This window comes from Microcaecilia unicolor, chromosome 10 (assembly GCF_901765095.1).
Source record: "Microcaecilia unicolor chromosome 10, aMicUni1.1, whole genome shotgun sequence".
NCBI classification, from domain to species: domain Eukaryota; kingdom Metazoa; phylum Chordata; class Amphibia; order Gymnophiona; family Siphonopidae; genus Microcaecilia; species Microcaecilia unicolor.
Genome location: NC_044040.1, coordinates 85,718,398 through 85,745,298, shown reverse-complemented (window position 1 = coordinate 85,745,298; position 26,901 = coordinate 85,718,398). Strand labels below are relative to the sequence as shown.

The following is a 26,901-nucleotide window of genomic DNA, read 5'->3' as shown; positions in this document are numbered from 1 at the left end:
GGGGACATGGGACGTCTCAGAAGGAGGGGGGCCTTGGAGCTGGGAGGGAGGGAGGGAAGGGGGCCTTGGGAGCTGGGGGGGCCTGGGGCCTTGGAACAGGGAGGGCGGGGGGCCTTGCAGCTGGGAAGGGGGTAGGACTGGAGCCTTGGAGCTGGGAGGGAGGGCAGGGGGGCCCTTACAGTTGTGAGGGAGAGCAGGGGGCCTTGGAACTGGGAGGGAGCTGGGGGGGCCTGAGGCCTTGGAACTGGGAGGGAGGGCGGGGGGACTTGCAGCTGGGAAGGGGGGAGGACTGGAGCCTTGGAGCTGGAGGGCAGGGGGGCTGTTACAGTTGTGAGGGAGAGCAGGGGGCCTTGGAACTGGGAGGGCAGGAGGGAAGGGGGCCTTGGGAGCTGGGGGGGAGGGCCTTGGAACTGGGAGGGAGGGAGGGCAGGGGGCCTTGGGAGCTGGGGGGAGGGCCTGGGGCCTTGGAACTGGGAGGGAGGGAGGGCGGGCAGGCAGGGGGCCTTGCAGCTGGGAAGGGGGGAGGACTGGAGCCTTGGAGCTGGGAGGGAGGGCAGGGGGGCCCTTACAGTTGTGAGGGAATGGGGCCCCTTACAGTTGTGAGGGAGAGCAGGGGGCCTTGGAACTGGGAGGGAGGGAAGGGGGCCTTGGGAGCTGGGGGGGAGGGCCTGGGGCCTTGGAACTGGGAGGGAGGGAGGGCAGGGGGCCTTGCAGCTGGGAAGGGGGGAGGACTGGAGCCTTGGAGCTGGGAGGGAGGGACAGAGGGGGCCTTGGAGCTGGCAGGGAAGGAGGATGGCAGGGGCTTTGCAGCTGCAACGGGAGGGGGGCCTTGGGGAAAAAAACATTCCAATACCCGCCCGTTTTTACGGGCTTAACGGCTAGTACAAATATAAATCAAAAGAGAGTTGAACAGAAAGCAGTAAACGGTGGGAATTTATTAAAAATCAAAAGTGAGAAATAATGAGTTTTATCTTGCCAGCAGCATTGCTTATCTTTAAAAGTTTAAAAAAAACTGTTCAGTGCTACAGACAAGTATTGTAGACAAGTAGCAGAAGAAAATACAGCTGTTAATCAAAAGAAAGTTAGTCAGAAGACAGTGAACAGTGAGACTTCATTATTCAGATGTTTGAAGGAAAGGAAAAAAATAAACAGAGGATCACATTTTTTCTGTTTTGTTTCCAGTCTGTGAATAACAAAGTAAGGAAAAAAGTAACAGAATAGATAACTCTACCTGTAAACTAGTTTGCGGGAGTTCATAGTGAATGTTTAAAGAACCAGGCTAGGGCTTTAGGGGGAAGCGCCGTAGAATTCTGTCTCAATCAGGTAATAAAGTTTTGGAAGTAGCGGCACTTCTGCTAGGGGAGGGGGAGGGGGAAGAGTACTCAGCATAACCTTGAAGTACAGAAAAATGAAACTGTCAGGCTTTCCCAGTGTGAGCATTTACACAGAGAAAAGCAGAGATGCAGCTTTAAGCATGAAGCACAGAAGAGTGCATTTGTAGGTCTGAGTAACTCGGGCTCAAACCAGATGGACACAAGACCATTCTGTTGTATTTTTTCTCTAAGAATGAGTTGCACAATATATTTAAAAAGTTAGCTAAAAACAAATCTATTACAGGGGATTCTGGAGTTGAAAAGCCTGATGAACTGGGACCATTTTATTCCTAAGTAAATATCAGAAAAAGTAATGGCATTAAACCATGGCATGTTAGCACAAGGTATGGTAAAAAAACAAATATGGATAATACAGTAATTCAAGACAGTGTAGGAAGTAACCACTATTTAGAATTAATTCAGAAGAGACAGTAGGACTACTAAAACTAGAATATTACCAAACACACTCAGGATAACTTCTAATCTTTAATAGTTTAAGCATTGTTCTTCACAATAGTACAGTTGAGCAAAGTGATTATAGGGTCCAAATAATGTGCTCAGGTACGGTCCACACCTAGTTATTGAGAATGGCTTTGGTCCGGGTTCCACAAAGGGAATGATTGCTGGACAGGGGGATTATTATGCCGGGCATGCTTATGAAAAGATTGTCAACATATGGCAGAAAAATGGCCCAACCTATGACAGCGCCCACACCTAATATGCTCGCCACAATCTAGGCTGGCAACTTTTGGTTGTCGCAAGACATTGGGAGCTTTGTCTATTTTGTCAAGGGTAGACACAGAGTTAATTTGTAACTGACCTAGATTAGCATTGCCCGAAGTGATAGGGAGTGACAAGGGGTTCACTGGTGTAGATAGCTGTTTAAATTCTACTGTTTTAGAGGGTTGTTTAAAGGTGACAGATCTCGGGACTGAAGGGCGGGTCTGGAGCCGGGATTCTGGTCCAGAGCTAGAAGGGATTGCAGTAGTAGGGACACTTGGCAGGGGTACAGGTTGAGGAAGAACGGATATAACAGCACCTGGGATGACAAGTTGAAGGATAATAGGGATAGCAGCACCTGCAACTGTGGTGGCGGCACCTGGAACAATGGTTGGAGGAATGGCAGGGATGGCAGCACCTGGATCAGTGGGCTGGGGGATGGCAGGGGCAACAGCGCCTGGAATCATGGGTCCTGGACCGGAAGGAACAGGGACAGGTGACAGATCTACTGTACCAGAGATCTGTACAGATGTGGACTTGTTCAGAGTGATGGGATGGGTGGGGGGAAGTGGAGGTGTGGGATTCAGAAGGTGGGGTGGTATGGGCGTATATCCAATGGCAATGCCACAATTTAAAAGTTTGTTGGAAAGACCTGGCTCATATGGAGGAGGAGTCCCCTCATATGAAGGTACAGCCATGGATGCAGTGTCATCCAAGGGTGGATGTGCTGGGCTTTGGGTGTTGAGCAGAGGATTAGAATTACCTTCTTGCTCCCCAATAAGAATAAATTTGTCTATGGCATTGAGATCTTTATCTCTGGACTTCACTTTTTTATGGGAGTTGTTGTAAGTAATTAAACCACGTAATTTGGCAGGTTCAAAAAAAGCTGGACACGGGCCAATCAAGGGTGTTATCCTTGGCATTCCAAACTTTGAACCATTTCTTACAGATACGGGTGAGAGCCTTTGTTTCATTCTGGAAGAACTTTAGAATTGTGTCTAAGGGCTTGGGCTTGGTCATAGTCAGAAAAGTATATGGCACAAAGGGTGGTACAACTGGTGTTGTGTAATTATGTGCTTAACTTTATTACAGTGTGAAAGGGGTTTAATAGACTGACTAAATCTTCATTAGAAATTGATTCTAACAAAAATGAAGTGAATTTTATACTTACCTGTCTTCAGAACTTTCAAGTGTGCAGGGATACTTCACAAAAGGGAAGGAAACCTGTGAATAAGTCTAAGTAAAAAGAAAAGGTTGCCTAGGGCAATTTCATAAAGGTACAATTATAGCTGAACCGGTCAAAAACAAAAAAGAAAATTACAATGTGCACGCAAACAAAAAATTCTCAATATGTGTTTGTAATAGTCAAGGTACTTAGCAAAACCCCGCGGTCTAAACCTGGCCCATCAATTAGTGCGTCCACTTATTGAGAGTACACTCAGGATCCATTACAAGACACTTAAGACAGGGTGGCTAAAGGTTACCTGTATTACAAAAAAAACCGCGGTTCACTAGGAACCGGAAGGGAAAAAAAAAACCCTCAACCTCTGTCAGGAGATCGGACAAAAAAACAAACAAACCCTCAGTTACTCTGAACTGGACAAACTCTCGGTCACGCTAGACCGGGGAAAAGAAGCAAACCCTCAGTTACTCTGAACTGGACAAACTCTCGGTCACGCTAGACCGGGGAAAAGAAGAACCCTCAGTTCCTCAGAACTGGACCCTCAGCCTCTCTGGACTGGACCCTCAGCCTCTCTGGACTGGACAAACTCTCGGTCACGGTAGACCGGGGAAAAGAAGAACCCTCAGTTCCACACCTAGAACTGGAATAACCCTCAGTCAATTCAGACTGGAATACAAAAATATCCCTCAGTATTAAACTGGAACTCTTGGTCACCTTGACCAATATAAAACCTCTCGGCCAACTGTAGACCGGTGAACATAAAAAAAACCTATTTAAAAAAAAATGTAATGGTCAGCTAAAATTATAGTACCTGAATGAGGGCAACCCTAAAAAAACCACTTGTTGGTATTCACAATAAAAAATGAATCTGGGGGACAATTTGGAAAGTACCCCATATAGAGGCACCTAGACAATCAATTCTATATATTCACAACGGGCTGGGACAGTAAGGATAAAACTACTTTTAAAATCAGCGTGGCTATGCTGCTTCAGCAGGGCTGAATTGGTAAGCAAGCTAGGATTGGCAGCCTTCCCAGAAACAAGAAACCCTGAAAACAAAGTAATATCAGTGCCCAATATTAAAGATGCCCAGATTTAAAGGTGGCAGATTTAAAGAGGGACCCTAAGAGAAACCCACAGCTGTGCACAAGGACAGTAAAAAGTGTGTTTGAAATCAGCTTGTCTATCCTGCTTCAGTGAGTGTCTTTAGACAGCACAAGCAGGGCTGAAACGGTAAACAATGTATGGTTGGCCACTTGCCCAGAAACAAGACAAAGAAAATGTACTGTGCAATGGCCAGTCTCAAAACATTGTCCTGCACAAAGTCTAAAACCCTCAAAAGTACCCTGGTAGAGGTTAGAAGGTGCTTCTTACTCCCTTTATTAGTACTGGGGAAAGCGCAGCAACCCACAGACTGTAAGAAGTCCAGAACCTGCACAAAGGGTGGGATCAGTCTCCAGTAATTGGAAACTGGCTAACTAAAAAAAAAATAACCCAGCTAAAGGTGGTAATTTGGGACCGCAGCCAGGGGAAGGCTGTTTGTGTATCAGAAAGTGCTGCTGAAGGAGGCAGACTGAAAATCTAGAGATAGGGAATCATAAATCTCATCGGCGTTAAGGGAAGGACCCTTGCATAAGTCCACCGTCGAGAATATGTTGAAAAAAAAAGTTCTACCAGTTTCGAGAGATGAAACGAAACTGGAGTTGAAAGATATGAAAAAGATAAGAGAGGGAGTTAGTTAGATGGATTTAGGAGCAATACAGTTGACAGAGGATAGACAGCGAGAGGTTAAAAAGAATACCTGTGTAAATGACTGTTTAACTTGTACCACTTCAGCATAGAACAGGGACAAAAAACGAACGGAAAAGGGGGGAAAAAAATCACTTTCTGAGCTTTTAAAAGTAAACTGTAGAGCCTCCTCTGCCGAAGCAGTGCTGGACTGATAAGGCAGCTAAAGTGGGCAAGCTTCCCAGATTCTCATGTCCTTGAGATAGTGAACTACAGCACTTGTTAGGGAAAACTTTTAAAAGCTACAGAAAGAAATGGCAGTTTCGGGACCCTGGATAAGGATATTAAAAAAATGTGAGAAAAAGGGTTTAGAACTTACAGCTCTTCGGGCAAGTTTAAATAAATTTACAAAGGCAGATTCGAAGCCCAAGAGGGAGTAACCATCCTCTGGCTACCAATATGTTTATTTTCTCCGAATCTGCCTTTGCTAATCAAGCAGCGGAAGCAGTGGCCCGTCTCATCTCTCTGGACAAAGTTACATATGCCCTCCAAATATCTAGGTTTCCCAACCTTGAATCTGCTCATGACAGGCTTACACCGTCAGGCAGTATGGACTCTTGTAATTAGAAAGGAACCCAGTATGTAGTAGATATAATAAGATGGTTTATTACAATCTTACCAATGGTAATACAGGTAGGTTAAGCATTCACATAATGGCACCGCATATCATGGCACGTCCTCTCTCTCTAGCCTTCTGGAGTCTCCCTTCTCTGTTCGTCTTCTCCTCTCATCTCCTTCTTCTTCTCGTCTCGTCTCGACTGCACTAATACTCCTCAAACTGCTGCTTATATACAATTTTGGCCCTATTCATTTCAATGGACCCCAGCTGTCTCAACAGGGCTCCTAGTCCTTATCAGTTGATCAGAATGACTTCATATGTTCCCAAACCTTCCTGTAGCCCCCCCTTTGGATGTTCTCACCCGGGGTGCAGCTGACCCAGCACTATCTCTACATAACCATAGCAACTCTTGCTTATGACGTCTTGCAGGTGCCAATCTCAGGATTGTTTATAGAGTAGATTGCCCCCACCCTTGCCAGTTCAGCACTTGCCACAGTGAAATGTAACTGTGTCAAAGGTGATCTCTGATTTTTACAAGCTAGCTCTCTTTTGTATCAGAGATGATTCTGATTTTAAGAAGCCTAGCTCTTATTATGAGCCATTTGCTTGCAGAGGCCTAGCTCTTTAGCCTGAGCCATTGACCTGTATTTTACTGAGAGCAAGGGCGGCCATATATATACAAAGCTTGGACTTTTCTACCCCTAGCGAGAGCAGATGCCTTGACAATGCTCGTCTTGCAAGTTCAATGCAAGCAAGTCATAGCTTGGCAGATCTTAAGATTGCTAGGCCATATGGCATCCACAGTGCACATCACTCCCATGGCTCACCTCCATTTGAGAGGGGCCCAGTGAACTCTGGCTTCCCAGTTGTTTCAGGCTGCTGGGAACCTAGCGGATGTCATCTGAGCTCCTCCAGAGCTCTTTCATTCCCTCCTCTGGTGGACAATTCAGACCAATTTGACTGTGGAATTCCCATTCCAATTTCCACCTCCTCAGAAGGTGTTGACAATGGATGCATCCATTCAAAGAACAGTTAAGCTGTGGAACTCGCTGCCGGAGGATGTTGTAACAGCGGTTAGAGTACCTGTGTTTATGAAAGGTTTGGACAAATTCCTGGAGGACAAGTCCAGTCTGTTATTGAGATGGACATGAGGGGAAGCCACTGCTTGCCCTGGGAGTGGATAGCATGGAATGTTGTTAATAATTGGGTTTCTGCCAGGTACTTGTGACCTGGATTGGCCACTGCCAAAAGCAGGATACTGGGCTAGATGGACCATTGGTTTGACCCAGTATTGCTATGTTCTTATGATTTATTTATTTATTGAGATTTACTATACCGCCATTAATTAACTTGCAGATCACAGAGTTGTACAATGCTAAAATTTCAACATAAAATCAGAAAAAGAAAGGAACTACAATTATAAATAGGAAAGTTCACATAATCCACAAAGGAAAGAATAACAGTAATGGGTAGGGCAATGGTAATAGGGGAGCAAACCAGAATCAAAAGCTTAATGGAAAAGCCATCTTTTCAAGGCAACTTTAAACTTCTTAAAAGAAAGTTCAGCTCAGATAGAAAGGGGCATAGAGTTCCAGTGAAAAGGGGCAGCAAAGAAGAAAGCACTGTGTCTAGTGGATTCTAATTATGCGTTTTTTGGACTTGGGAGGCAAAGATGATAATTGTTAAGAGGAGCCGAGCTGGAGTATATGGAATAGTAAGATTAGAGAAGTAATAAGGCAGGCCAGTTCTAAGAACCTTAAAAGTCAAAAGGAGAACTTTGTAGATGATCCGCTTGTCAGCAGGAAGTCATTGATGTTTCATGAATAATGGAGAAACATGGTCGTATTTGCGAGCGTGACAAAAAAGTCTAATAGCAGTGTTTTGGAGGGATTGTATTTCTTGAGTTGGGAGTGAGGACAACCCAAGTATGATATGTTACAGTAGTCAATTCTAGTGATCAGCAACGAAAGAATGAGAGAGTGAAAGAAATTGTGGTCAAAATACCGTCTAACTGAACGGAGTAGGTGTAGGATGTTGAAGCCAGTTTTACATAGGAGGGAGATCTGTGGGACAAAGGAGAGTTGGGAATTGAAAATAATTCCCAAATAAGGAAAAGAGTCCACAGCTTGGATAGTGGTACCAAAAAGAGTGAGGGGGATCCTAGGGGCAGGAAGACTTCCAGTGAACCAACAGTTTTGTCTTTATTAAGAATCAGTCTATGATCAAACAGCCATTGTAATATTAGAGACAAACAGTTCTTAAGGGGTGCAAAAGATGGGGAATAAGGATTCATGGGGTAAGTCAAAAGTATGTCGTTAGTGTAAAAGTGGAAAGAAATATCAGTAGATTGGATAACAGTGGCCAGCGGGCTAAGAAAGAGATTGAAGAGGAGAGGGGATAAAATAGAACCCTGGGGGAACCCCACATTCTAGATGATGGGCTGAGATGTTGAGGATGGAGTGGTGACTCTGAATGAATGCTCAGTTAAAAGAGAGGAAAACCAGGAAAAGAAAGAGCCCGTCAAACTCAGGTGAGGTGGGCTAGAAGGAAAGGAGTGATCAACAAGGTCAAAAGCAGCAAGAGAGGTCAAGAGAAATTGTGAGCACAACATTATGTCTATTCAGGTGAGAGTGAATTTCACTAAGTAAAGCTGTAATTATTGTTTCAGTACTAAAGTGAGAGAGGAAACCTGATTGTTTGGGATGGAAAGCAAGAGATTACTCAAAGAAAGAGGGGGTTTGTTGGTAGACTATTTTCTCCAGGATTTTAGAAATAAAGCATAAATTAGAAATAGGATGGTAGTGAGTCAGATCCTGGGGATCAAGAGATGGTTTCTTAAGGATAGGACGAACAACAGCAGATTTCCATAAGAGAGGAACTTAACCAGAGGAAAGACTGTTATTGGTAAGAAGGATGATTGTGGATAACTAATTGAGCTCAGGGGTTTTGAGCCATGTGGAGGGAAAAGGATCAAGGGAACAGTAAGTGCTTTTCATACCAGAGATGGTTTTGGAAAGTGAAAAACGAGTTTGGGTTCAAAAGAGGAAGAAGAGAACAAGCCAACAGGTAGAGAAAGGATATTAGAGGGGACAAGGGATGATGATGGTGAGCTAGGGGGCCTAAGATCAGTTGATGCAGAGATGCTATTAGAGGCAGGAGATAGTAAATAGTTACTGAGATCTGAGATTTTAGATGCAAAAAATTGGGACAGTGTTTCTGCTTGCGGGGGATTAAGACATTGCTAGAATTATGATCGGGAGATGTTATTGAGTAAAAAATGGAGTAGAGTTCTTTAGATGGGTTAGGGGCAGTTAGTTGTAAGGCGAGTAGTGGCTTTTGCTTTTCTGAGATGGAAGTTGTAGTTTCCAAGACTGAGTTTAAGGACCTTTAAGTCAGCCTCTTAACTTGGGGTGGGGGGCTCACGTGGATGAGCTTCACACCCAAGGAGTGTTGTCTACTCAGGAAACAGATCTCCATATCAGCGTCCTGGAACTAAGGACTATTCGGAACGCCCTAAAGGCTTTCAGAGATTGGCTACAGAACAAAAATTGTTCTCATCCAAACAGACAATCAGGTTGCAGTGTATTAATGAACAAGCAGGGGGGTATGGGATCTTACCCCTTGTTTCAGGAGGCGGTACGGATGTGGCAGTGGTCCCTCCTGTAAGGGATGGTACTACGAGCAACATACCTAGCTGACTAGCTGACAAGAACAACAGCCTTGTGGACAGGGTAATACAACTTCACAAGTGGTCTCTCAATGTGGGGGACCCTTCAGTGGGTCTTTTTGCCACTCTCCTTAAGGTCCCTAAGTTCTGCTCCAGGCTCAGATCACATGGCAGACTAGCATCAAATGCCTTTCTCTTTCATTGGGGGAAGGTCATCTGTATGCATATCCTCCAATACCTCTCGTAGAAATGACTTTGCTGAAACTCAGAAAAGATGAGGAACAAAGATTCTAATCACTCCAATCTGGCTGAGACATATCTGGTTTCCTCTTCTTCTGGAGTGGTCCTCTGAAGAACCATGGAGAGAATGCAGAACGAGGGTTCCTTCTGCATCCCAGCCTCCAGTCCCTGGACCTCATGGCCTGGATGTTGAGAGCGTAGAGTTTAAATCATCCCAAAGGTGTCTCCAAAATCGTCCTTGCTTCCAAAAAAGATTCCACTAAGAGGTGTTATTCTTTTAAATGTAGAAGGTTTGCCATCTGATATGAGAGCAAGGCCCTAAATCCTTCCTCCTGCTCTACACAAAAACTGCTTGAATACTTCCTGCTCCTCTCTGAGTCTGGTTTGAAAACCAATTCTGTAAGGGTACATCTTAGTGCAATCAGTGCTTACCATTTTCATGTAAGAGGCTAGTTGTTTGAGTCATGAAAGATTTGCTCTTGACGAAGCCCCCCCCCCTTCCCCCAGTCAAACCTCCTACTGTGTCATGGGATCTCAGTGTCATCGTTGTAACTTAAGCTGATGAAAGCTGCTTTTGAGCCTATCAACTCCTGTCTTCTGAAGTATTTGACCTGGAAAGTTGTGTTTATGGTTGCTGTCATTTCAGCTCGCAGGGTCAGTGAGCTTCAGGCCCTTGTAGCTGATCCACCTTACATGAAGTTTCTTCATAACAGAATAGCTCTTCGCATATACCCTAAGTTCCTTCCAAAGGTAGTGTCAGAGTTAATTGTGCTGCCAACATTTTTCCCAAAGCCACATTTCCATCCTGGTGAAAGTATATTGCATAACTTAGACTGCAAGCGAGCCTTAGCCTTCTACCTGGATGACAGTCTACCCAGCTTTTTGTTTCTTTTGAACCAAACAGGATTGGGGTAGTCATCAGCAAACACTCTTTCCATTTGGCTAACAGATTGCATCTCCTTCACTTATGCCCAGGCTGGATTGGATCTAGAAAGTAATGTCAAGGCTCATAATGTCAGAGCCATGACTGTCAGTAGCCTACTTGAGGTCAGCCTTCTTTGAGGAGATATGCAAGGCTGAAGCTTGGTCATCGGTCCACACATTCACATCTCAGTAATGCTTTGAGCTGACAGCTTGTTCAGTCAGACAGTTCTGCAGAATTTGTTTGGTGTCTAGAGTCCAACTCCACCCTCCTATGCCTAATTTTATGTTCCAGGCTGCACCTTCACAACTAGTTTGTATATAGTTTAAGGTTGATTGATGTTGAGACCTTGATGTTTTGAGCACCTGTTGTCCTTGCATTGTTGTTTTTGGTGAACCTGGTAGCTAGGGATTCCCAGATTGAGAATACTGATGGCCTGCTTGTCCTCGAAGATAGCGAAGTTACTCACCTGTAGCAGGTGTTTTCCGAGGACAGCAGGCCAAGCATTCTCACATACCCTCCCCTAGAAGTTGTATTCTTTCAGCTATGTTATCCTACTGAGGAACCTGCGCTCGCACTGAGGGGAGATATGATAGTGGAGTGGAAAGGGTAGGCATGAATCGCTTGTTTACTCTTTCCAAAAACACTAGGACTAGGGAGCATGCAATGAAGCTACAAAGTAGTAAATTTAAAACAAATCGGAGAAAATATTTCTTCACTCAACATGTAATTAAACTCTGGAATTCGTTGCCAGAGAATGTGGTAAAAGCAGTTAGCGGGGTTTTAAAAAGGTTTGGCTAACTTCCTAAAAGAAAAGTCCATAAGCCATTATTAAGATGGACTTGGAGAAAATCCACTGCTTATTTCTACAATAAGCAGCATAAACTGTACTATTTTGGGATCTTGCTGGGTATTTGTAACCTGGAGTGGCCACTGTTGGAAACAGAATGCCGGACTTGATGGACCTTTGGTCTGTCCCAGTATGTCAACACTTATGTTCTTATGCACATGCATTGTGAGACGCTGCTAGATTTTTCTAGTAGCTGTATACGCTGGGCAGCATCTGCCTTGGGCTCCATTGGATGATGTCACCCAGATTTGAGAATACTCAGCCTGCTGTCCTCAGAGAGCAACTGCTACAGGTGCTGCACATGAATTAATGTATATAGTGTGGGTTCATCAAAATATTGCTTCACCAATCTTAACTGTCAAAGGGTATAAGAACCCTTCCTCATTACACTTGATATATGCTTATTGAAAGTTATCTTAGAATCAGTAATGACGCCTAGATATTTGAGGTTATTCAGTTAAAAGTTTTGTAAATTGACCATCCCCTTCTCTCTTTAACTCCTAGACACAGGTTTCCCCATTCTTGCAACAAATCTTCATGCCGTTACTTCATGCCATCTTTGAAGTTTTAGTTCGTCCAGCAGAAGAAAATGATCAGTCTGCTGCACTGGAAAAACAGATGTTGCGGAGGAGTTACTTTGCCTTTCTGCAGTCAGTGAGTGGCAGTGGAATGAGTGAAGTCATTGCTAATCAGGGTGAGCAATTGAATCTGAACATTAACTAGTAAATTGGTTACTTGGAGCAATTTCTGTATTCCTGTTTGTCACAGTAATTACAGCTAGTTATTTTAATAATACAAGGGAAACATGTTTTTACTTTTCAGATTACGTAGTTGTGTGATTTCATGTGGAATACATTTTGTATGAAACAGCAAAAGAGTAGGAGAAAGTGGATTCCCTATGGAATTGAAGTCCAAATCACACAAAAGGGGAAATGGGACTTGATATACCGCCTTTCTGAGCTTTTGCAACTACATTTAAAGCGGTTTACATATATTCAGGTACTTATTTTGTACCAGGGGCAATGGAGGGTTAAATGACTTGCCTAGGGTCACAAGGAGCTGCAGTGAGAATCGAACTCAGTTCCCCAGGATCAAAGTCCACTGCACTAACCACTAGGTTACTCCTCCACTTCCTCCAAGTAGAAAAGGATTATTAGGCTTCCAATAATGCAAAGGAAAGTCCTGGTTTGCATAAAATTGAAAGTTTTTATTTTGAGGCCAACATGAATAAGACTCGACATGGAGCTGTTTTGGCAGTCCAGTTCCTGCTTCTGGAGTCGATATATCTGATGAGCACTTTACTCTGGAAAATTATGCATCTTTTGTAGCAGCAGTTTTGTAGTTTTCAGTTCTTTGCATCCGTGGTATTTGAGATTCAAGGAATTACAGAGGTGGCATTATTGTAATGTGCTCATCAGAGATATTGGCTTCTGAAGCAAGCATTGAGTTGCCGAAACATGTCTTCGTGTTGAGGTTTATTCATGTTGGCCTCCAAATAAAAACTTTCAATTTATACAAACCAGGGTTTTCCTTTGCATTATTGGAAGTCTAATGGTCCTTCCCTACTTCTTTTGATAGATTTTGTATGAACATCTAGGCTCCCTGGCTTGCCATAGTTATTTATTTATCTTGATATACAGCATACCAGAAACTTATCTAGATGGTTTACAATATTTAAAATGAGAAATAAAACTCAAAGATAAATAAAATAATATAGCCAGAGAAGGAAACGAAAATGGAAAATAAGAATAAAAGAGGGATAATTAGTCATAGTTTATCCCCAAATCTGAAAAGAAAATCAAAGTACCTCCAGGGTGCCAACCAGTAAGTAGTTGCAAGTACATGGAAGGGGCAAATTAGTTGATAGATTCCAACTGGAATAAGTTTTTAAATTCCTTAAAGGAGGGCTGTATCCTTAGTTCCAAAGAACTGGAGCCACTACCCTGAAGGCACATTGCCTAGTATATTCAAAGTGGATTATATTGCACGATTGAGCTGCCAGCAGGTTTTGCTGAGAGGAGTGGAAGGCCTCCAGGGGCAGGGCATAAGCAAAACAATGAGCCTATTGCGTGCAAATTTGTCATGCATATTCATTGTGGTTATCCTGAAAACAATAATGACTACTCCCAGGACTACTCCCAGGACTTTCTTGAGAAACACCACTTTAGGATACAGGAACTGGTGGAACCAGGGTTGGAGGTTCTACAAGAATCACTCTCATTTGAATCTGTGGGATGTACCTTTACTGGCCTGATTCTTTATCTTACTTGAGGAAAATAACTCCCATAATTTACAGACCAGCTTGCCAAAAGAAGTATATAAACATAATAGGTCTCACTAAATCATTCCATGATAAAGATCCTATCCCACGAGATCTACTCAGCGTATTATAGCATGAGTATGAAGCATGCTGCTTCATTCTTAAGTACACTGATTTTGGAACATTTATGTGGTCATTTCCCAGAGCGGTCAGACAGATGTCCACAGAACTTCCTTTGAGCCCTTCTCCAATTTTGTCCAGAAGTACCTTGCAACAAGAGGACGGCATAGTCGGATATTGTTAGTTGAAGTCACCTCTGCCAAAGAAGTCAGTGTACTTTAGGCATTAGTGACTTAACAATTCTCTGTTAATCTAGAAGATGTAATAGAGCAAATTAACAAATTAAAGAAGAGCAAATCGCCTTCACCGGATGGTATATGTAGATTTTCAGAAGGCTTTTGACAAAGTTCATTATGAGACACTCCTGGGGAAATTAAAAAGCCATAGGATAGGAGGTAATGTCCTGTTCTGGATTGGGAACTGGTTAAAAGATTCAAAATTACTGAACAGTCATTTGTATTTTGCTGACATCTATTATATTTTAATTATATGAATGTTCTACCGTGTTTTAATGTGTATACTTCTGATATATTATTACTGTTACTAGGATTTAGCCTACCTGGAAGTTTACCTCATTGTTTTAACGGTGTTTTATTCTGAAATGTGATCATTTTACTATTTTTATGCTGTTAATACAATGTAAGCTGTTTATATCAAGCTATACCTGCAGTACACCACCTTGGGTAAATCTTATTTTAAAGGTGGTTAATAAATCTTAACAAACAAATATACATAGGTATGATTTAATGGTACAAATCCAACATGGGTTTAGCCAAGGGAAGTCTTGCCTCACCAATCTATTACATTTTTTGAAGGTGAGAATAAACGTGCAGATAAAGGCCAGCCAATTGATATATAGTATATCTGGATTTTCAGAAAGCATTTGACAAAGTACCTCATCAGAGACTCCTGAGAAAATTAATAAGTCATAGGAGAGGAGGCAGTGTCCCATTGTGGATTGAGAACTTGTTAAAAGATAGAAAATGGAGAGTAGAGTACAATGGTCAATATTCTCAACATAGACGGTTGAATAATGTGGTTCACCAGGGATCTGTGCTAGGGCTGCAGCTTTTTAACATATATATTAACAACCTGATCGAGTTGATAAAATTTTTGCCAATGAGACAAAGTTTTTCAAAGTTTTGAAATTACAAGAGATTTGTGAGAAATTGTCAAAAGACCTTACAAGACTGGGAATCCATCTGACAGATGAAATTTATTGTGAGCAAATGCAATTAGGAATTGCCATCCGGGAAAGGAATCTAGGTGTCATCATTGCTAATACACTGAAATTCAGCAGCAGCAGCAAAGAAATAGATTGCTAAGAAATATTAGGAAAGGAATAGAGAATAATATAGTGTCTCTATACCACTCCAGAATTTGTCCACACATCAAATATTGTGTACAATCCTAGTCATTGCATCTAAAAAAAAGATGTAGCCAAATTAGAAAAGGTACAGAGAAGAGTAACCAAAATTATAAAGGGATGGAATAGCTCCCGTACGAGGAAAGGCTAAAAAGGTTAGGGCTGTTCAGCTTACAGACAAATGAGGGGAGACATGATAGAGGTCTATAAAATGGGTGGAGTGGAATAGCTTGTTTATTTATTTATTTTTTTAAGTAGAAGAACTAGGGAGCATGCAATGAAGTTACTAAGTAGTACATTTAAAACAAGATAAAATATTTTTTCACTCTGTATATAATCAAGCTCGGGAATTTGCCAGAGAATGTTGTAAAAGTAGTTAACATAGGATTTGGACATGTTCCTAGAAGAAAAGTTCATAAACCATTATTAAGATGGACTTGGGATGTTCCTGGGTTAAGCGGCATAAAATCTGGTTTACTCTTTTGGGATCTTCTTAGGCACTTGTGACTTAGATTTGGCCGCTGTTGAAAACAGGATACTAGGCTTGGTGGACCTTCAGTCTGTCCCAGTATGGCAATACCTATGTACTATACACCATTTTTCAGTAACAGATTAATTATGCATGTATGTCCAAAATTTCTACCAAAAGTAGTTTTGAATTTTCATTTAAATCAATGCAGTGTCAGACTTTGATCCTAGGCCTTACACACAAATTGCTGAAGAAACCCTATTTACCTTGGATTATACAAAGCTTTGTAAAAGTCTTCAGTCCTGTATATTTTTTACATTTTGCTGTCTAATGATTTCAGCACCTGAAATGTATTGATTACCGATTTTATTCTAATTTGCTGTGTACTCTATATACTCTGATTGAAACATTCTTCTGTATTTCTTATTCCGGAAATGGCGATCGCCACTACAGCATTTGTAAGCCACATTGAGCCTGCAAAGAGGTGGGAAAATGTGGAATATAAATGCAGAAAGTAAATAAATAATAAATGCAATTCAAAATGCATCAAAGTAGTTTTTTTCACTGAGCTATATAACATGCCCTGTTAAATGGGCAGTACTTATATGTACTTATGCCCTGAGTTTCAATGTGAAACAGAAATAGTCAACATAATTACATAAGTACATAAGTAATGCCACACTGGGAAAAGACCAAGGGTCCATTGAGCCCAGCATCCTGTCCACGACAGCGGCCAATCCAGGCCAAGGGCACCTGGCAAGCTTCCCAAGCGTGCAAACATTCTATACATGTTATTCCTGGAATTGTGGATTTTTCCCCAAGTCCATTTAGTAGTGGTTTATGGACTTGTCTTTTAGGAAACCGTCTAACCCCTTTTTAAACTCTGCCTAGCTAACCGCCTTCACTACATTCTCCGGCAACAAATTCCGGAGTTTAATTATGCGTTGGGTGAAGAAACATTTTCTCCAATTTGTTTTAAATTTACTACACTGTAGTTTCATCGCATGCCCCCTAGTCCTAGTATTTTTGGAAATCACATACGCCTTTCCACTCTTTGTCCCTGTAAACTCAAACTTACTCCATTTCCAAAAATTGCCATAATACGTTAAATAGAGCCCATCTGTGTTCAGTCACAGTAGTTGAGCTGTCTGAATACGCCAGGGTAAAGAAACAAGTTGTTTGTTATATGAAGTGATTTGAAACAAAGGCCCAACATGCCAAATATGGAGCTACCCAACGAACTCTGGAATAAAGTTGTTAAAAGATACAGATTGGGAAAAGACTATAAAAACATTTCAGGGGGGTATTTGAATATCCCTTGGGACACTGTCAAGTTCATCATCATTAAAACGGAAACAATTTAGCACCACCAAGACACTACCTTGGTCAGACCATCCCTTCAGAGATGGTAGCCATGGGTTAAGGAAACTGCTGCAGAAGATGACTTTAAGGCTTACGGTTATTTGAAAATAAACTCCAGAAGTTTCTGGCTGAAATTGTGGAAAAATTGACTGTACAAACATGGCTTATATGGGAAGGTAGCAAGAGAGAAGCCAATGCTGAAGAAAAACCATATAATATGCTGCATATCATTTACAGGCAAACAGTTGAGGGGCATTGCACACAAGTGGGAGAAGGTTTTGTGGGCCAATGAAACCAAAATGGAACATTTTGGTCTCAGTTCTAAGCGATGTGTGGCATAAAACACAGCACATCACCCTGCTAATACAACTCCTCAGTAAAACATGGTGATGGTCAGCAGTGGAGCAGGGAGGTCTCTGATGATCAAGGAAAAGATGTATGGTGCAAAATATGGGCAGATCCTAGAAGAAAATCCAATATAGTCTGCTATGGATTTGGTGCTATGAAGAGGGTTCAGCTTTTAGCAGGATGCCAACCACCAAGGAAAAACAACAGTGAAATGGCAACAATGAAGTGGCCACCAAGGAAAAGTAACAATGAAGTGGCTCAGCAAGACTAAAGTAAATGTCCTTGAGTGACCCAGTCACAGCGCAGACCAATATAAAATCTATGGCAAGACATTGAAGACTGCAATCCAGCTTGAAAGAGTTTGAGCTATTCTGTCAAGAAGAGAGGACAAAACTGCACCATTCCTCAGTGCATAACCAGTAGACAGTTCTAATCTACTGATGCCTGTTACTGCTGCACAAAGAGCTTCCTCCAAGTATTGCATTAAGCGGTCTGAGGACTCATTCAATCAAGGCTTTTTGGTTTCCTATACTTAATTATGCTTTTCATACTTGTTCTTTCATGTTAGATCAATGAAAGAAAACCTCTTAATTCAGTGAATTTTGAATTGTGATGCCATCAGTGTAAATCACTAAGGAATACCCAGGTACAACTATTGCAGATGAGGAAATATCTGTACATCTTTTCTCACACATATACTCTTGATTCTACCTTAGCAGAATGAAGCAAAAGAAAATACCTTGGTGTTGGTTGCACTTGACTGGGTAAATTAACTCCCATGTACAAAATATCTGTGACTTGTAAACGTCAAATAGCCTGATCCTTTGTACTGTGGCTATGTGCGTACCACTTAGAATCAAAAGAAGGCATTGAATATACACTTTATAGTTTAGCTTATATCTAATTTATGTAGGTCAGTGTTTAGTTACTGCTTAATCATTTAACTGTTTTGAACACAGGAGTTGAGAATGTGGAGCGTGTGTTATTCACTGTCATCCAAGGGGCTGTAGAATACCCAGATCCCATTGCACAGAAAACCTGCTTTGTTATTCTGTCCAAGCTAGTTGAGCTTTGGGGTAAGTTTTTAATTTTAAAATCATTGTGAATGCTTCTTTTATTATTCATAGCAGGTTAGGAAAATACTCTCTTTTATTCCAACAGGTGGCAAGGATGGACCAGTAGGATTTACAGATTTTGTCTACAAACACATTATACCTGCCTGTTTCTTAGCACCTTTAAAACCAACCTTTGACTTAGCAGATGCTCAAACAGTATTGGTATGTATTTTAAAACACTCAAGATGAGCAAAATTTGTATGATGCCATTTTTTTGCATAATTTTCTTTTTATAGTTCGTTATTTGAGGTAATTCTTACAACCGCTTGTATTCCATTTGCCACTTTATTTAAAGTGCAAGGATTAAAAATATTTTATTTTGGTTCAGTTTGTCTTCTTATTTATTATGAATGTTCTGCAATGACCCCTCATTCATTGGTTTTAATCTTAGTGATTTCTAATGGAATCAAATATGCACTCTCAATCATATAATTTAAATAATTCTTATGGTCCAGTTGGAAATTTTTAAAAATTGGTTGCTCTAAAATCATTATACTCTACCTTAAACAGTCCCTAAATTGCTTGCCCTTCGTCACAAGACCTCCATTTATTTATTACATTTGTATCCCACACATTTTCCCGCATAGCAGTAGGCTCAATGTTGCTTACAGGTTCCAGAGAGGAGTAACAGTAGGTGCAAGGAAGCTGATAAGGTTCTGGAAAAGAGACTACAACTGTGGGACAAATATATAGTAGCATATAGAGAGAAGTAAACCCAATGAGGCTGATAAGTCTCCAGGGATGGGATTACAGCTTCTAGTAAGCAATACAGAGTAGGATAAGGGTAGAAGTACACTTAATTATAACTGGAGTGGTAAAATTTGTACAGTTTGAAGTAATAGGATTATGTGGAAGGGGTATTGTTCATTTCTTAGATCGAAAGATGTGATGCATTGTTCATGAATTAGTTTGGGTCTGCTGGGTAGGCTTTCTGGAAGAGGTGAGTCTTGAGGTCTTTTCGAAATTTTAGATGTGTGTTCACAGTTCTAATGTTTCTAGGTAAAGCATTCCAGAGCTGGGTGCAAATGTAGGAAAAGCTGGATGCATATGTTGATTTGTATTTTAGTCCTTTACAGTTTGGGTAATGCAGGTTTAGAAATGTTCTTGATGATTCGATGATGTTACTAATTGGTAAGTCGATAAGTTTGGTCATGTAGGTTGGGGCCAGACAATGGATTATTTTGTGCACCAGAGTGCAAATTTTTAAGGCTATTCGTTCCTTGATTGGTAGCCAGTGCAGTATTTCGCGAATGGGTATAGCACTTTTTGGAATCTTGTCTTTCCGAAAATGAGTCTAGCTGCCGTGTTCTGCACGGTCTGGAGTTTCCTTAAGATCTGTTCTTTGCATCCTGCATATACGGTGTTACAGTAGTCAACATGTGATAGTACCATTGTTTGAATTATGTTACGGAACATTTCCCTTGGGAAGAATTGTTTAATCCGTTTGAGTTTCCACATTGCATGGAAAATTTTCTTTGTGGTGGCAGAGGCTTGGCTCTCCAGGGTTAAGTTGGTGTCAATAGTAATTCCAAAGATCTTCAGTTTGTCTGATATTGGGAGAGTATGTTCTGGAGTTTTTATGGATGAAGGGAGGTTTGTTTTGTGGTGTGAAGAGAGAATAAGGCAGTGAGTTTTTTCCTTGTTCAGTTTGAGTTTCAATGCCGATGCCCAAGCATCCATTAAGCTTAAACTAGTCTTTATTGCAACAGTGATTTTTGTTGGATTAGAGTTGCTTTCGGTTTTGCACTTTATCAGGGGATCCTATGTGATCTGTTGCGTGTTAAATGACTTAGAGAATGAAATCATGGGGGAGAGTGGAGTGTTGTTAGGGGTAATGTTTTTTATGAAGTGAGGTTTATCTGGACTACGTTTGTGAAGTAAAGAAGGAGTGTGCATGTAAAAGTATGAAAATGATGAAGGAAGAGGGTATATGAATTCGTGGATGTTTATATGGTACCCAGTTATTCTCTGCTTCTTTTTCTCAAGGTTGTATCCAGTCGACTGGTAATTGTGCCATTTAGTGTGTGAATGTATGAAGGTGAGAGTATGTTGGAGTGTTGATGTGGTTCGAGGACAGTCAGTCGTGGTCTTTGCTCGTGTGTCAAAGGTCGTAGGCTCCAATTGCAACTTGGACAATCCTGCAAGTGTCAGACCTTCTATTTTCAGGTCTTCCCTTCCGTTCCTTCTGTGACCTTGGTAGAGACCTGTCCCGTAAGGAGTAAGGATCCTTCCCTCTGATTTGGCACTTTTTCCCACCCTTTGCAGTATAGTGGTTTCTTTGTCTGGCCTGCTTTCTGATTCAGTTGGGGAGATGTGCTACATTTGATTAGCGGCTAGGGTTCTTGTATCTTTTACTGCACCACTTCTGAGGCCTGTCCCACTATGATTTCACTTTGCTACCTTCGTTAGGATGATAGGGGCTCCTCTCCTCTTTCTATATGAAATGCAGACTCTACTGGAACACTGTAATATTACAGGAGTCTTCCAATACATTCAAGATTTCCTTGTCATCAAGCAGATGAAGCCATTACATATGGGTTCTGTCCATCAACCAGCAGGGGAGATAGAGAGCACTCAAACTTTCACAGTGCCCTCTTGGCCAGCTAGCTCCACTGCCTCTTCAGTATTCTCTATCTCCCCTAGCAGGGTGGCTGCAGCTTGTTCGAGCTCCAGAAAAATCTGCCGGGAGGTGATTCCTGGCTTGCCAGTTGTTAACCGGGGTGTTGGAGGCTATAGCAGCTTCACTTTAAAGGCACATAGGTTAGCCCTTTCCCTGCCTTACCCATACCTCTGTGGATGTGGACATATTGCCTTGCTTTCCCTGTCCTTACCCACCAACAGTGGATGCAGGCATATAGGTTCACCCTTTCCCTGCCTTTCCCACTCATCTGAGCCTCCGGAGTCTTCAATACCTCTGCTTTCCTCACAGCTTTAAAAAAAAAAAAAAGTTGCGTCGCGTTTTTAAACGCAGAGACGCTGGAACAGAGGTTTTTGACCTGATTTTCAGCAGGATCGTAGTTGTACACTAGATCCTTTGAGGTAAGAGTGTTTTCCAACTCCTCCGGGGTGGGCCCGCGATCGGGGCGATTTTGGCGCGAAACCGCCATTTTGGATTTTACCGCCGTTTTTCGGCGATGGCTGCGGACAATGTAAAGCGCTGTTCCACTTGTGGCAAGCGCAGATCAGCAGCAGGGCTCTGTAAATCGTGCTGTACTGGCACAGGAGCCGGCCCGAGCATGGCGAGCGATGTTTCTTCCCGCTCTGAGCTGGCAGCGGGCGCCATTTTGCTTACACCGCATGGCGCGGCCTCCGTGGACACGGAGAGACCTGAGCCGGGTGGGGCACCTCGAGATGAGGTTATTTCAGGAGTGGCTAGCACCGGACAGGATTTGGGTGCCCAGGGTGAGATTTTCTCCCCGGATTTTGTGCTTTTGCTGCATAAAGCATACATGATGAAAAGAGCCCTTCCTCAAGGGTCGCCTGAGGCTCCTCTGATTGCCCCCCCCCCGATGGATTCTGGCCTGGGACTGCCCAGTGAGGTTTTTTTTCCCGGATGCTTGGCCTAAAGATAAGCGCAGAAGGGTTAATTCCCCTTCAGATTGTGGTGCACCTTCCCCCCCCCCCCCCCCCCCCCCCTGTGGTCGGGGTGTGAGGATTCGGAGAACTCTGACAGACGTTCTTGGTCTGAGGAACCAGAGTCAGGTGCGGATTTACCACAGGATCTGGATGATCCCTCCGCGGTGAGGATTTTTCCACCGTGATGAGCTGCCAGCGCTTATTTCAGATACCCTGCAGGCCCTCTCGATTGAAGATCCTGACAGTGTCATGGCCTCCTCGGGTAATCCCAGGATGGCTAGTACCAAGAAAGCTGCTCGGGCCTTCCCTTTGCATGACTCCATCCTAGAGCTTGTTTCGGCTCAGTGGGCTGACCCCGAGGGACCTTTGAGAGTTTCCAGGGCTATGGGGCAGTTATACCCTCTGCGTGAGGGACATATGGCTCGTTTTCAAATGCCTACAGTGGATGCCCTAGTCACTGCGGTGACAAAGAGAACTACCCTCCCTGTTGAAGGAGGTGTTGCCCTGAAGGATGTTCAAGACCGTAGGCTGGAAACAGCATTGAAACGGTCCTTTGAAATTGCAGGTCTCACTGTTCGGGCGTCTGCATGCAGCTGTTATGCTGTTAGAGCCTGCCTAGCTTGGCTGCAACAGGCAGTGGCTCAGCCCGGAGATGGAGCGGAGCCCTTCTTGGATGTGGCTCCGCGGATGGAGGTGGCCTTGTCCTTTCTGGCTGATGCCCTTTATGACCTTGTCAGAGCTTCGGCTAAACAAATGGCAGTAGCAGTGGCGGCTCGCCGTCGTCTGCGGCTACGACACTGGGCAGCGGACATGGCCTCTAAGCAAAGGTTGGTGAAGTTGCCTTTTCAAGGACTTCTCCTATTTGGTGAGGAGTTGGAGAAAATTGTGAAAGGCCTGGGTGATCCAAAACCCCAGCGCTTGCCCGAAGATAGGCAGAGGCCTTCCTCTAAGGGCCAGGCGGTCCACTCCTCGTACAGACCTCGCTTCCGTGAAGCTAGAAGGTACCGCCCGGGGCGTTCTGCTGGGTTCACTTCACGTGCCCGTGGTCAGCAGAGGAACTCCTTTCGCTCGGACAAGCATTCCGCAGCCGGTGGCTCAAGACCAGGAGTTCAGGGGCGACCCTCTCCTCGATGCCTGTCATCGGAGGACGGCTTTCCCTCTTTGTCGAGGAGTGGGCCAAGATTTCCTCAGATCAGTGGGTTCTGGACCTGATCAGAGATGGATACAGAATAGAATTCAACGCCCCAGTAAGAGACGTGTTTGTGGAGTCCCGATGCGGTTCTGCCGTCAAACGGGCGGCGGTGGAGGAGACTTTACAAGGTCTGATTCAGTTAGGGGCAGTGACCCCGGTGCCTCCCGCCGAGCAAGGCTGCGGCCGATACTCCATCTACTTTGTGGTGCCGCGAAAAGGTGGGTCCTTTCGCCCTATTCTGGACTTAAAAGAAGTGAACAAGTCCCTGAGAGTGCGGCATTTCCACATGGAATCCCTGCGCTCCGTCATTGCGGCGGTACAGCCAGGAGAGTTTCTCACGTCTCTAGACCTGAAAGAAGCTTACTTGCACATACCGATTTGGCCCCCGCACCAGAAGTTTCTGAGGTTTGCGGTGTTGGGAAAACATTTCCAGTTCAGGGCCTTGCCTTTTGGCCTCGCCACAGCTCCCCGAACCTTTTCGAAGGTAATGGTGGTAGTAGCTGCTTTTCTCAGGCGAGAAGGTATCAGGGTTCACCCGTACCTAGACGACTGGCTCATCAGAGCAGACTCTGCAACAGAGAGCTTACAAGCTACAGCCAGAGTGGTCTCAGTACTGCAATCTCTAGGCTGGGTCGTCAATTTGGCCAAAGGTCACCTGTCCCCTTCACAATCTCTAGAGTTTTTGGGGGCCAGGTTCGACACAGTCTCGGGCTATGTGTTCCTACCCGAGCTAAGGCGGTGCAAGCTTCAGAATCAGGTCCGTCTGCTCCTGAGGATGCCCCGCCTGCGAGCTTGGGACATTGTCCAGCTGCTGGGATCGATGACAGCCACGATGGAAGTGGTACCCTGGGCGAGAGCGCACCTGAGACCTCTACAGTATTCCCTCCTCCGGAGATGGTCTCCTATTTCTCAGGATTACCAATGCAGACTTACTTGGCTCCCTGCGGCCCGACTCAGCATGGAGTGGTGGCTCTCGGACAGCATGCTGCGGCGAGGAATGCCGCTGACACTCCCCGTTTGGTGCCTAGTGGTAACAGATGCCAGCCTGAAGGGCTGGGGCGCACTCTGCAAGGGGAAGTATGCCCAGGGTCTATGGACACCCGAGGAGTCGGAGTGGTCCATCAACCGCCTAGAGTTGAAAGCGGTGTTTCAGGCGCTTCTGGCCTTTCAAGTGACCCTGGAAGGATTGGCTGTCAGAGTGATGTCGGACAACGCGACAACGGTGGCCTATATAAATCGACAAGGTGGAACAAGTTGCAGAGCACTAGCCGCGCAAGCCGAACTGATTTGCCACTGGGCTGAGCTGCATCTTCAGTGTCTGTCGGCAGCTCATATTGCCGATTATCTGAGCAGGCATCAGATCGATCCAGCAGAATGGAATCTGGCAGACGAAGTATTCCTGCAGATCTGTGCCAAATGGGGCAAGCCCGTGATGGATCTAATGGCGACAAGTGCCAATTCCAAAGTCCCGTGCTGCTTCAGCAGACGGAGAGATCCTTGCTCGGCGGGGTTGGATGCCTTGGTTCAACCCTGGCCTCCGGGTCTACTTTATGTGTTTCCCCCATGGCCCTTGATAGGGCGCCTGCTCTTGCGGATTCGGCTGCACCCAGGAGAAGTGGTCCTCATCGCCCCGGATTGGCCAAGGAAACCTTGGTATGCAGACCTCCGACAGATGCTCCTGGAGGCTCCTCTGCCGTTACCTCTGGTACCGAACCTGTTGACTCAGGGACCGGTAGCCATGGAGGACGCCGGCCGCTTTGGTCTTACGGCATGGCTATTGAGAGGGCGCAATTGAGGGATAAAGGTTATTCCAATAAAGTTATTTCCACACTCCTGCAAGCCCGCAAGCGGTCCACTTCCGTGGCTTATGCCAGGATTTGGTGCCTGTTTGAGTCTTGGTGTGCTTCCAGAGCCATTGCTCCAATGCAGGCTCCTGTTTCGCTGATTCTGGACTTTTTGCAGGAAGGTGTACAAAAAGGCTTGGCCTATAATTCCCTGCGGGTGCAGGTGGCAGCGTTGGCCTCCCTTCGTGGTAAGGTGGAAGGCGTGTCTTTGGCTGCTCACCCAGATGTGGCACGGTTTCTTAGAGGGGTGCTTCGGCTCCGACCTCCAGTGCGAGCACCCTGTCCAGCTTGGAACCTGGGGCTAGTTTTGAAAACCCTGCAGGCATCTCCTTTTGAGCCGCTTCGGCGAGCATCGGAGAAAGATTTGACACTGAAGGCCGTTTTTCTGGTGGCCATTACCTCGGCGAGACGGGTGTCAGAGCTCCAGGCGCTGTCCTGTAGAGACCCATTTCTGCAATTTTCAGAGTCCGGAGTCACGTTTCGGACCGTGCCTTCCTTTATGCCTAAGGTGGTTTCAGCCTTTCACCTAAACCAGCCTATTTTCTTGCCCTCTTTTTCAGAGGAAGAGTTTCCAGAATCTTTTGGGCAGCTGCACCTTTTGGATGTGCACAGGACTCTGCTGCAGTATCTGCGAGTTACTAACTCTTTCAGGACTTCTGATCATCTGTTTGTTTTGCTATCCGGTTCTCGCAGAGGGTCTCCAGCGTCTAAAGCCACTATTGCCCGCTGGCTCAAAGAAACTATCTTTTCAGCTTATCTGCTGGCCGGCAGGGTTCCGCCTGTATCCTTTAAGGCACATTCTACTAGAGCGATTTCTTCCTCTTGGGCTGAAACTGGAGCACTCTCTCTTCAAGAGATATGCAGTGCAGCAACATGGGCTTCTAAGCTCTCCTTTGCCCGACATTACAGGCTGGATGTGGCTGCCAGGAGGGATGCGCGTTTTGGTGCACAAGTGCTAGCGCGTGGTGTGGCTTGTTCCCACCCTATCTAGGAATTGCTTTGTTACATCCCATACGTAATGGCTTCATCTGCTTGATGACAAGGAAGGGAAAATTAGGTTCTTACCTTGGTAATTTTCTTTCCTTTAGTCATAGCAGATGAAGCCATGAGCCCCCCCCCCAGTATGATTGTCTGTATGCTGTGAATCTGTTTTTCAGGTTCTGTTCTAATTTCCTGAAGTTCCTTCCTTGGGAGAAAGTTGGAAAACAATCTTCAGGATTCATGTTCAGTTTAAATTTAGGAGGATGTGTTCATTCCCTCCAGCATGTTTTTTTTGGAGGATGTGTTGATTCTCTCCAGGAGGCGCGTGTGTTCCCCTCCAGTTCTATAAATAGGAGGATGAGTTCATTCCCTCCAGTGTGTTGGGAGGATGTGTGATTCCCTCCAGGAGGCGCGTGTGTTCCCCTCCACTTATACAATAAGGAGGATGAGTTTATTCCCTCCAGGAGGATGTGCATTCCCTCCTTTATGAGTTCATGCCCTTGTGATGGGCCATCGTTCGCTGTGAGGAAAGCTCTTGTGATTCCCATTGCGGTTTGCCATACTGCTTTGGAAGCTTCAAATACTGAAGAGGCAGTGGAGCTAGCTGGCTAAGAGGGCACTGTGAAAGTTTGAGTGCTCTCTATCTCCCCTGCTGGTTGATGGACATAACCCATACGTAATGGCTTCATCTGCTATGACTAAAGGAAAGAAAATTACCAAGGTAAGAACCTAATTTTCCCATTTCCACATCTGTTGGCTTCATATATACATTGCTTTCTTAACTGGGTGCAGTCAGTTATCCGTAAACCAGATATATGCCCCAGCACTGTCAGATATATAGTATCTGCTTTACAGAGGCCGCTTTCTCCTTGTTCTGAGTGCTGGAAACTGCTCTCCCAATGTACAAAGGAGCAGAGGACTTGAAGTAGGTGACGAGCTCAGAAGGCAGCGCACATTCAAATAGCA

At 44.3% G+C, this 26,901-nt stretch overlaps 1 protein-coding gene across 2 annotated transcripts in view; it reads left to right on the top strand.

Annotated features, from left to right (window-relative positions):
- The window catches only part of XPOT (exportin for tRNA), a 645,960-nt gene that overhangs the window by 516,710 nt on the left and 102,349 nt on the right, over window positions 1-26,901 (top strand). For both annotated transcript variants that reach the window (XM_030215950.1, XM_030215951.1), the window contains 3 exons: window positions 11,807-11,996; window positions 18,187-18,303; window positions 18,389-18,504. In XM_030215950.1, coding sequence (XP_030071810.1) covers window positions 11,807-11,996; window positions 18,187-18,303; window positions 18,389-18,504 — 423 coding nt within the window. The remainder of the gene's footprint in view (window positions 1-11,806; window positions 11,997-18,186; window positions 18,304-18,388; window positions 18,505-26,901) is intronic.